We start from the raw sequence: 11,876 nt of genomic DNA on the forward strand, positions 1-11,876 counted from the left end.
CAATAGTCCCTTTCACTGCACTGTTGTTTCTCAGATCAGCTCTGCCCCCACCCCCCCACCCCCCCTAATTGGTGTATATAATCTGTAGCAAACTTTACAAAGTAATGACTGAATAATGTACAGGACATCAAATACTGATGTCTTCATATTTATAAGAATATCAACAAAATCTTGGGAATCAATACAAAACAAAATACAAAATAGCCTAACTTGTAATTATCACTGTCTTATTAAATGTGCAATCTTTCTGCATGCTTTTGAGATTGAAAAGGAATTTTACTTGTATAAACCACTATATTCTCAAATATATTTTTGTAGCATTAATTATAACAACAAATAGAAATGTTATTTAATCAAAACTGAAAATGGTGTCATTCTTAATATATGTTGTGGATCATTTATCAGTGCACATATTTCTAAATAAATTCAGAAGCTAAAAAAAGTTATGATATACCTGTATGTATGTATGTAAGTATATATATATATATATATATATATATATATATATATATGTGTGTATAAATATATATATGTATGTATGTATATATATACCATATATACATTTATTACAAGGGATGACAGAATATTATTTTTTTAGGTGAACTATTCCTTTAACAGACCTGAAACTACCAGCATTGGCCTAAAAGATCAGTGTGGTATTGATTGAGATTAAACAGGACCAGGCAGGACCAGGAGGGTTATTGACAAAAACATTGATTAGGCTAACTGCTCAAAACAAACCAGGATTTCATGGTTTAAACTGAATTTGGTGTGAAATTATATGGTTTGTTAGTTTTACTAAAAAACATAATCTGTTGATTGCACTTTATTACATATTAGAATAATCTACAGTAACACTTTAGTATAGGGACCAATTCTCACTATTAAAAGGTTACTGCACCCCAAAATGAAAATTTGGTCATTTGGTTTTGGTCCCGTACTGTATCGTGTATCTTGTCAGTGTGTGCACTTGCTTGGCCATTTGTAGTTGATAAACAGGAAAGTAGGTCCAGCTGAATTGAAATGATCATTTGTTGGATTGGTATAATAAAGGTTATTATACCGCGGCAGCGGTCGCGGCAGTCGTCGTGTGAAGCCCTCTTAGTGTGAAGACCAAAGAGTGTAAAGACCATCGACTCTACCGTGCGACTCCACCGGGCAGGGACACCGGCAAGGGATAGAAGTATCGCTTTTTATTTTATTTTTTTATTTATATGTTTATTATTGAAATGTTGTTATATGCATGTGTCAATTTTATTTAATTTCTTTATTTTCTTAAATATGTGGGTAGATAGTATTTATAGAGTTGTAACTTTTTAGTTTTAGTTACTTTTTCTTATTTGTAAGTCGCTTTGGACAAAAGCGGCTGCTAAATGACAAAAGTAAGTAAGTAAAGTTATCACTTACCCCCATGTCGTTCCAAACCCGTAAAAGCTTCGTTCGTCTTCGGAACACAATTTAAGATATTTTGGATGAAAACCAGGAGGCTTGTGACTGTCCCATTAACTGCATAGTAAATTGCACTGTCAAGGTCCAGAAAAGTATGAAAAGCATCGTCAGAATAGTCCATCTGCCATCAGTGGTTCAATCTGAATTTAATGAAGCGATGAGAACACTTTTCCTGCGCAAAACCGCGACTTTATTCAACAATTTGTCTCCTCTGGTTGCAAAGGCGTAGTTTTGGTTTGAACATTGGGGGGGGTTGAAGTGTGAACTGTTTTAGTAGAGTCCTGGGTCATGCTCACTCATAAAGATTATTTGTTTGTTTGCTTATATATTTATTTTTGTGAAATTGTCTTTTGTGCTATCATCTGTGCAAAGTTGGTGCAATAAAGTAACATCATAGTTAACAAATACTTGTTTACATATAATGTATTTTATAATATTTAGGCACTTATGGGGGAAGTCGTGGCCTAATGGTTAGAGAGTCGGACTCGTAATCGAAAGGTTGCGGGTTCGAGTCTCGGGCCGGCAGGGATTGTAGGTGGGGGGGAGTGAATGTCCAGCGCTCTCTCCACCCTCAATACCACGACTGAGGTGCCCTTGAGCAAGGCACCGAACCCCCAACTGCTCGCCGGGCGCCGCAGCATAAATGGCTGCCCACTGCTCCGGGTGTATGTTCACGGTGTGTGTGTGTTCACTGCTGTGTGTGTGCACGTTGGATGGGTTAAATGCAGAGCATGAATTCAGAGTATGGGTCACAATACTTGGCAGTATGTCACTTCACTTCACTTATTGGCTGTAGTGTGACAGAATGTTCTAATTCAACATGCCATTTTAAGTCAGTCTAACTTAACATTTTCTTATATTGATATTGTTTATTTCTTACTCCTTAACAGATCATCAAGCTCTTAATGATTTAATCTATGCCATTTTTTGGAATATCTGAAGGCCACGTATAGTTCTTAACTGTAGCATTTGTTATATTAAGACTAGCCTATTAATCATTACCAGGCCAATAATGACTTTTTTAATTAATCAATATAGCATTTGTTATGAAGTAACAACCGCCTGCACATATAGCTACAACATGCCACTTGTAATACAAATCTATAGGGAAAATTCTATTCCCTTAACAGATTATCTAATCTAAATTCTACAAGTTAGACTACATTTTACACAATAAATAAGCCTACAATAAAACGTGATAAATTCTAGTAAAGGTGGTGAAGATTTTAATATATATTAGTGCTGGTTCAAGACTGTTTTCTCCTCTTTTCATCAGTCTTTTTAGTTTATTTGCCTTTTTTAGATACTGTTCGGCTTTCTCCATCGCATTTTAAAGTGGCTGTTTCTCTAAATAATTCAAATAGATCTCATATTTGACCATCAGCTTCGCGATAGGAAATCTTATCACACTTCTCTAGCGCGTCTGTGATTTTATGTGCTGTTTTCATTCAAATCAAAGCGTAAACAAACGTAGAAGACGTATCCTTGTGGCGCGGCTGACACACAAGAGCTTACACTGATTTGGTCACACTTTATTTTTAAGGTCCAATTCTGCTATTAACAAACCCTAAACTACAAAGTTTGCATCAGGATCACCAGCTGAGCTCCTCCAGAGGGCACTCCACCTCACACTGTTGTCACGCCCTCAAAACTACATTGCCCATAATCCTTTGCCTGGACTCTTGATCATTGATTGCATTCACCTGTGTCTTGTTACCAAATCAGTCTCACCCTATTTAAAGCCTGTTCTCTTCTCACACTCATTGCTTAGTCTTGTAAATGACTAACAGTTCAAGTTATATAATTTAGGTTCTTGAATTAAAACCTTGTGTGAAAACCCAGTGTAGATGCTAAATTGTCATCCATTCTGGATTACAGTTCCTAAGATTTTTACTATTTGTGGCTACTAGAGATCCAAAGTGCACCACTGCTGAATCTACAAAGCCACAGAATAATAATAAAAATGATAGTGATAAAATTTTATGTATGCAGCTAATTCATAGATAGGGAGGCTATGACTGATAGAGGTCAATGGGCAAATTTGGCCAGGACACTGGGGTTGCACCACAGTTTTAAATTACTGATAGGATGAAGCAGTACAATACTGTACTTTGAGGGATCAAACACACATTTCTCAATAGTGTCAATAATTCAATAATATTTCAATAATTTGGTATTTAACCTGACAATAACAGGTTTAGGATTTAGAAATATTTAAATCAATTTTAAGAAAATTAAAAATTTATCACAAAGAAGTAGCTGACCCCCAGGATAAACTAACAATTGTTCTCCATATAGCTGTCCAGATTAAATGCACTATTATTGCCTTTGTTAGCATAAGGAACATCTAAAACCTTCAGGGGAAAGAGTTTGCAAATTTGGATTGACTCTTGAATGTTCTGCATATATTTCCTTTATGAACCTGTTTGTGCATGTAGATTGGTGTTTTGTTTGACTGTGAGACAAATAAACTGCCTGGAGGTAGATGACACTGAGATGGAAACAGCCTTTGTACTTATAGCCTTAAAGTCCATATAGAGACTTATCAGAAGCTCAAAAACGAAAGTTTATGCAATTTCATGTGGGATGAAATTTAATATGTACTGGGTTTGTTTTGTTTGTTCTATTGTACATAACCCCGAAGGCTCATTGCCTTTAAAAAGCCAAGTGATGCTTGTTCATATAATCCATAAACGGTGACAACTGAAGGAGAAATTTTCATTCATTTGCTCATGTTGAATTGCAAAGGTAAGTTTATCAGTTTTATTGTTTTAATGTTTCTTAAGCTACTGTGGATGGCTACTTAAATGATGCATGTAAGAGACTTATGACTATAAGAGAATAAGAGATTTTTGTGTGTGTGTGTGTGTTTGTAGGAACTGAAATGGTTCTTCGACACAGGATTTCTCTGTCATTTCTCATCCTTTCAAATCTGATTGGTAAACACTTTCTCAAGCTGCAATGAATGCACTTTCTACTGTATTTTTTGTGTGAAAATTTTACAATTTGCCGATAAGTGCTATGGATTCTCAAGTGTTTTTGTTTTTTTGCCTTAATTAAAAGTAATGTTTCTAACATGTTTATCTGCTCCAACAGTTTTGGCAGATTCATGTGACACTCGATGTCTTGCAAATTCTATAATTGCCAAGAAACTGATAAGCGCACCACACTGTTCTGTCACTGTAAACATCACTTCAATGCAATATGAGACACTGTCGTTTGTAAGTAGAGTTTTTTTTTTAAATTCCATTCTTTCTGTCTTTGTTTCATGCTTGGAAAAACAAATTGATAATATTTCAAGTATGAAATGTGATTGTTAACCATTTAAACTGCACTGTAAAAGTTTGTGGTCAGGTACATAGAGCTAAAAAAAAAAAAGAAGTTCTACATTTGTATTTCAATTTAATATTATGAACTAGGGTTCTAATTTAAATAAACGTAAATAATTTTGTAAAAATTTACTACTAAATACTATTCATAAAATCTCCCAGATGCATTACATTATTGAGGCAGAGGAAAACACTGAATAGTCAATACAAAAGTCGTCATATTTGTTTTCTGCGTCATTGATTTTTAAGTGAAGTTTAAAAAAAGTGGAACTTTAGCTTGATGGAAGGAAATACAATTATTCATGCAGTCTTTAATGAAAAATGCTTTAAACAAGAGTATGGTGTGTACAACTGTTATAAACGTGTTACAAAATAACATTTGTAAGTAGATGGTATTCTCGCTTTTGTTCCATTTGACAAGATTGTACTTATTTTTATGCAATTTAATGCTTTAAAAGTAGCCTAAATGTTGTTATTATTTTTTCAGTGTAATGATTCTGTCACCATTCTGTCATCATCCGTATTTAGGATACAAAGAACATGCAAATGAGCAGCCGTGTCAAGGTTAACATGGTGAGCAGAAACATTTTTGACTTTGGGGGGAAAAAAAATCATTAATCTCAAAGGTCATAAACTCATTCTTAACTAATGCTCACAATAATTTGGTTTTACAATGGGCAAAATGTCAGTGAATGTGTTTTTTGAAGTTTATTTTCCTCCATAGAAGTGGTCCGATCCTGGGCTAGGGTGGAATAAAAACACATCTAATGATTTAGCAATTGTGTTGCCAGCTGACAAAATCTGGACTCCTGGGTTAATTTTGGACAATGCGTAAGTGAACTTACAAGAGATTTTTGTGGCATGGCTTGAATTTCTCTGTTTAGTATATGCTAACACTGCCTATTATACAGTTTTAAGGTCCCACATCAAACTGAATTTTCAGACTGACACTGAAAGTGTGTCAAGTCGTGTCAAGTCAGTATTATTTGTATAGCGCATGTATGTATTTACATCGGCTTGATATAAAGCTGGGTGGCTTTATATCAGCTTTACAGTATTTAGACGGAGAAATAGTTTGTTGAAATAGTGTCATTCTCCTCTGGCCAGACAAAATCAGCAGTTTAAATCTAGACTAAAGCCGATTCAGATTGTGCAAAGGACTCATCTGGTTCCTGTGGTCTTGTCCCGATGGCCGTCTTGGAGACAGGGTCTTCACTGGGGATCAGTCTCTGGGGCTCATCTAGGTGTCCTGGCTGTAGAGGTCATCTCTAGGTGCTGATCCACCATCTGATCTGGATATAGTCTGGATCTGGTTGGCTACGGTACAGATTTAAACTGACAGAGTGTGTCTGCTTCCCGAACAGTGTTAGGTAGATTGTTCCAGAGTTTGGGCGCTAAATAGGAAAACGATCTCCCGTCCGCAGTTGATTTTGATATTCTAGGTATTATCAAATGGCCAGAGTTTTGAGATCGCAGTGGACGTGAAGGACTATAATGCGATAAGAGCTCACTCAAATACTGAGGTGCCAAACCATTCAGGGCCTTATAGGTAATTAGCAAGATCTTAAAATGTATACGATGTTTAATAGGGAGCCAGTGCAGTGTTGACAGAACTGGGTTAATGTGGTCATACTTCCTGGTTCTAGTAAGAACTCTAGCTGCTGCATTTTGAACCAGCTGGAGTTTATTTATTAAACAAGCAGAGCAACCACCCAGTAAAGCATTACAATAATCTAACCTCGAGGTCATGAATGCATGAATTAACGTTTCTGCATTTGACATTGAGAGCATAGGTCATAATCTAGATATATTTTTAAAATGGAAAAATGCAGTTTTACAAATGCTAGAAACATGTTTTTCGAAGGAAAGATTGCTATCAAAAAGTACAACTAGGTTCCTAACTGATGACGAAGAATTGACAGAGCAGCCATCAAGTATTAGACAGTGATCTAGGTTATTACATGCAAAAGTTTTTGGTCCAATAATTAACACCTCTGTTTTTTCAGAATTTAACAGTAAGAAATTGCTAGTCATCCAGTTTTTGATATCAACTATACATTCCGTTAGTTTTGCAAATCGGTCAGTTTCATCAGGTCGCAAAGAAATATAGAGCTGAACTGTATAAAACTGATGGTATAGCTTGTAAATCTACAGAGTACAATATAGTGGGAATCTACTTTTTAAACAATCTTCTTTTGTGTTCCACAGAAAAAATAAAAAATCATACATGTTTGGAACAACATGGAATGAGTTTTCACTTTTGCGTGAACTTTAATCATAACGCCTTAATTGCATTCTAAGCAAGCATGTGTGTCCAACTGTCATTATGAAGAGTGTAGAGAGTGTTTATAGACAAACTTGATATGAGACAGCTGAAGTTAAACATTAGACAGCTGGGTTAATGAGAATCTTCACTGGATAGCTCACTCTGGTGGTTGTGGACCAAAAGCATGATTGGTTTCCAATTTGGGTAACATGTCATATTCTCTCTTTTTATGCATTCAGAATAGATATAACCGTGCAGCCGTACAAAAGTGATGTACTGGTGACGAGAGATGGAGATGTGGACCATGCTGTTATCTTGTTCATAGCAGTGAGCTGTGAAATCAACCTTTTCACCTACCCCTTTGTGATTGGAGATTGTCCTGTGGCCATCAATGGTTGGAATCAAAGCGGTAAGATGACATTTTTGAATGAACAGTAGCCCGACACTGATCATTTGTTCATAACCAGGGAAAATTATCCTGAATAAATGATTACTTAGAAAAGATATTTGAATAACAGCTAAACTGATAAACATTGTTTCATTTGTGTTGATCTAGGTTGTGGACTTATACTATCATACCCTGATAACATAACTATGAGTGGAAGTGAGCAGAGTGGAGAGTGGCTGACTGAGAATGTGGAAATAACACAAGACTCAGAGTCTACAAAGCGCACATTTCTCTCGGTATGACATAAAGACCTTATGTCACATATTCTTGGTTTTAGTACGTACACAATGCTAAATTTTTGGAATGACAGCCATATTCAAAAATGGAAGTGAATTATTCTGTTTGTGTACAGACTACAAATGTCTCTTTCAGTAGGTGACTACACTATATGCTATGTACTCTGTCATCTAGTGCAGTGGTTCCCAACCCTGTACCTGGAGAACTGGAGTTTGTCTTTGTCTGACAAACCCATTTCAGGTCTTGGAGCATCTGCTAATGAGCTGACAACCTGAATTAGGGGTGTTTGATTATGAGTTTGAGTTTAGGGGGCCTCCAGGAACATGGTTGGGAATCATTAGTGTATGAATTTCAGAAGGGTACTTTCATCTCAAATGGAACATAATCAGTGATTTAGGTCTGGCTAACATGTTTTGCATTGCATGAGTTCATGTTTTACTTGCTGCCGAGTAACATCAATAAATGCATTTTTTATGGTTTCTATGGCCAAATGTCAAGTGAAATTTGATTCCTTGTGAAATGAAGTTCATATAAATGAACAACTGACAGTTTTCTACACGCTGCCATTCATTAAAAAGGACCAAATTCAATATACACATCTTGTTAGGAAATAATCTGTAGAGTAAAGACATAAATATTAAATTAATACTTGTTCTTTCTTCTTTCATCTGTTAACAGGTCACTTTATCAATCAATCCGTTCAGTGCCATTGTGACCCTGATCTTGCCTAGTGTATTGATAATGCTGGCTGACCTGGTGAGCTTTGCTCTGCCAGTTCAAGGAGGAGAACGCAACAACCTTAAGGTCACCTTAGTCTTGAGCTTCACCATGTTCCTAGTCATCCTCAACGATCATCTGTCCAGTGGTACAAGCTGTAGCCCTCTCCTCCGTAAGTGAAAGAACACAACAACAGGCCTCTTACACCTCTGCCATTAACCGTGGGCGATAGTCATAGTGTGATGCAGTACAATAGAGATTACTTGTGCAAGTTTGCAGATGTGAATACTTGGTCTCAATGAAAACATGTTGAATGTACTCAAGTTGCAACCAACAGTACTTCAGTTTTTGTGATCATATATTACAGTGAAATTTATCAAACAAGAAAGTGGTTTATCAGACTCAACAGACCGTATGTGCGTTATGCAAACCATTCACAAAACATGGCCTGAACAATGCAATGCAAAGCACTTGGGTACTGGGCACATAAGTCCTGTGAAACCCAATAACTGACTCAAAACATTGCAGAAGCAAGCAAAAATAGCGTAGCTGTTGAATTTTCCCCCTCACATCTCCCATTTGCTTTTCACTACTGGATCAGGTTTAGAGTTACTGTAGGGATTATGTTTGTTTCAATATCTAGAGCATTAATATTTTAGTTTTATTCACATTTCATTGGGACATTTCATTTATTTCTGAGAAACCATTGACAAGTCAGCTAAAATGTAATGTTTTGATCAATTCCTGAGGTGGGGTGATGCTTTGTCTCAATTAGGTTTAGTTGGAAGTGTTCTTTCATAAAAACCTAGATGTGTTCACTCAGATGATAGGTCCTAGCGATGTTGTATATTGAGAAGAGGAGGGTCCCAGCACTGAACCCTGAGGTACCCCAGTGGTTAGCTGATGTGACATCAATGTGACAAAATGTGAATTTTGCAACAAAGTTTGTTTCTTCAGACAACAGTATTAAATTGTACAATTCAGTCCATGTACAATTATACTCTGCACAAGTAAATTAAGGTTTACTATTGCTAAATTAAGGCTTTTGCTCCAAAGATTACCACTTCTGCTTCTGTCTGGTCAGTCTGGTTCTGAGCATGGTGACATCTATAGTGTTGACACGTCTGACATTAGATGACAGCATCCTGCCTTGTAAATGCTCAAAGAGAATCAAAACACAAAATGCCAGGCTGGGTCACGATGAAGGTAAGACAATAATAAATACTACGAAGAATTAATGACTTATTAGTGTGTTCATGCATATGTTCTCCATTATCAGATGCTGTTGTGATCGCAACAACAAAGTCTACTGATCTGACCTCAGAGGTAGCTTCCGTCCAAAAAATTGTGAACTTTTTGGAAAATATGGAACAAAAAGAACAAGTGGCAAACAGCAACGAGTCTTTTGTAGACCGCTTGGACAAAATCTGTTTTTGTTTCTTTTTGTCCATTGACATCATTTACATCATCATTGTTGCCATTGTCACTACAGCAGATGTTTGCAAACCCAAAAAGATGATTATATGGGATAAGGAAGATTATTTTTATTATTGGTCTATTTTTTATCATATTTACAACTATACTGATTATGATTACAACAACACAGATGATGATTATATTATGATTTGATTTTTGCACATTGGCGATTTGGATCTACAACTGTCTATATGTGATGTCCATGAAACCAAATTTAATTTGATATGAAGACATAAGTCAAGGAGGAGCTTGTTCATTTAATCCAGTCAATCATGTTCCAAGGGGTCTTAGCGTCTTAGCTTCCAATGACGTGGCTCTATAGCATCCCTCCTCCTTCTCTTCTCCACCTTAGGCCTACATTCATGTTTTTATCATGCAGGGATGGGGAGGCGGGAGGAGAGGAGACAGAATCTAACATCTTAATTTAAGCACTAACTTAAATCATGGACAGAATGCCAAATCAATGTACCTTTTCTTTTTTTGTCCTATAATTATATGATCTAGCAAAGTTATTAAATCATCTTTATATAAACATTTATTTTTCAGATTTTTTTAAACAATATAATTCTAATTAATACACATTTATTAGATGAGTTATAAGAACAATACTTCTTATAATACTACTTATAATAATTCTTACATATCTATAATTTTATTGCTTTTTTGTTAATGGGGGATTTGTGGAAATAATAATGCATTTAGATTTATAGGGTGACAGAAGTGTTCGGAGCAAGGATGTAAGGGTCCTTACATTTGACCAAGTCTAAAGTGTCAGGAATCCTACATCCAAAATCAAAACCAGGATCCTGTCACCACAGATTCACTATAAGTCTATCCATTTTCCAAACTGTCTGCCCTTTGTATGGTGATGGGATTTAAAATGAATTATTCTGGTAATGTTTATAGAAGCCGGTATGAGGCAAGTCTGATACAACTCTCATACCTTGAAAGAATTGTAAATAAACTCATCCAATGTTTATCTGCTTCTGTGTGGGTTAATAGGACGCTTGTTTTAAAAAGTATTCTAATAGCAGTTGAATAAAGTAATTTTTGTATGGCAAGACATGCCAATACTACTTAAAATGTCCACATCCATAAAAAACACTTACTATGGTGAACTCATATTCAAAAAGAAAAATATTTCACTTTCTCTTCTGCATTTCAACTCTGCTCTAGCTACTAGCTTATTCCTGGCTCTTAAAACAGCCTCATTTGTCTGTTGTTTTAGTTGGATAAAAGAATTTGCTAAGTGAATATATGTAAATGTACATGAAATGTATAATAATAGATACATTTTAGTGTGATTAATAAATGAATGTATTTTGATTCAGTTGTGAGTTTTGAATTCTGTCTTGTTAGAGCATACAGGTCCTGCCTGCAGATGGCAGTATCCTGACATGTATAAGGCAAAACTGAAGAAAATCAAATCAAGAAAAGCAATAATTCCTGGAGAGAGCAATAAATGAAAAATCCTATTAGTCTCAGGAAAATGACACCATGACAAATCCACAAACACAGTCTCAAAGTATATTTCTTTTGGTTCAAATGGGTTTTGAATGTCCGTCAATGGATGAAGATTTTATTATTTTTTACCCCCCAGAGTTACAACACAGCAAAACCACAACAAAAAGATCCCTTAATCCTACCCCCCACCTAAACTTAAAAACTACCTTACTAACTATTAATAAGCAGCAAATTAGGATTTTTTTGAGGGAATAGTCATAGTTAATAGTGAATAAGTGTTCCCTATTCTAAAGTGTTACCAAGATATTTAATTTATATTGGTGTTATCACAAAGTTAGACATTCAGTGTTTAGTAATAAATTTTTCTTGATTTTTGTTTGTTTCATAATTATATTTTCTCTAGACTGTTTTTCTTATAAAAGCCTAGATGCATTCACTCAAGAGTCAAGAGGTATAACAGTTTGATGTTATTATGAATTAAATTCTCAAT

The 11,876-nt window shown here is 35.6% G+C and overlaps 1 protein-coding gene across 1 annotated transcript; it reads left to right on the top strand.

Annotated features, from left to right (window-relative positions):
- Window positions 1–4,133: 4,133 nt before the first annotated feature.
- LOC306869163 (5-hydroxytryptamine receptor 3A-like) lies at window positions 4,134–10,899 on the top strand. Its single transcript, XM_079415792.1, has 10 exons — window positions 4,134–4,197; window positions 4,326–4,388; window positions 4,546–4,670; window positions 5,307–5,351; window positions 5,503–5,609; window positions 7,284–7,453; window positions 7,601–7,728; window positions 8,408–8,618; window positions 9,503–9,652; window positions 9,726–10,899. Exons 1-10 carry the CDS (start codon window positions 4,182–4,184, stop codon window positions 10,073–10,075), a joined length of 1,365 nt encoding a protein of 454 aa, XP_079271918.1. The 5' UTR covers window positions 4,134–4,181; the 3' UTR covers window positions 10,076–10,899.
- The last annotated feature ends 977 nt before the right edge of the window (window positions 10,900–11,876 follow it).

This window comes from Barbus barbus (assembly GCF_936440315.1).
Source record: "Barbus barbus genome assembly, chromosome: 4".
Taxonomy (NCBI): Eukaryota; Metazoa; Chordata; class Actinopteri; order Cypriniformes; family Cyprinidae; genus Barbus; species Barbus barbus.

What these genes read in the sequence shown, in the direction of transcription:
- LOC306869163 (XM_079415792.1), top strand. An exon ending in CATCCTTTCAAATCTGATTG is followed by an intron (nt 4,389 to 4,545) that starts GTAAACACTTTC and finishes CTGCTCCAACAG; the next exon opens with TTTTGGCAGATTCATGTGAC. An exon ending in AAGCTGTAGCCCTCTCCTCC is followed by an intron (nt 8,619 to 9,502) that starts GTAAGTGAAAGA and finishes TTTGCTCCAAAG; the next exon opens with ATTACCACTTCTGCTTCTGT.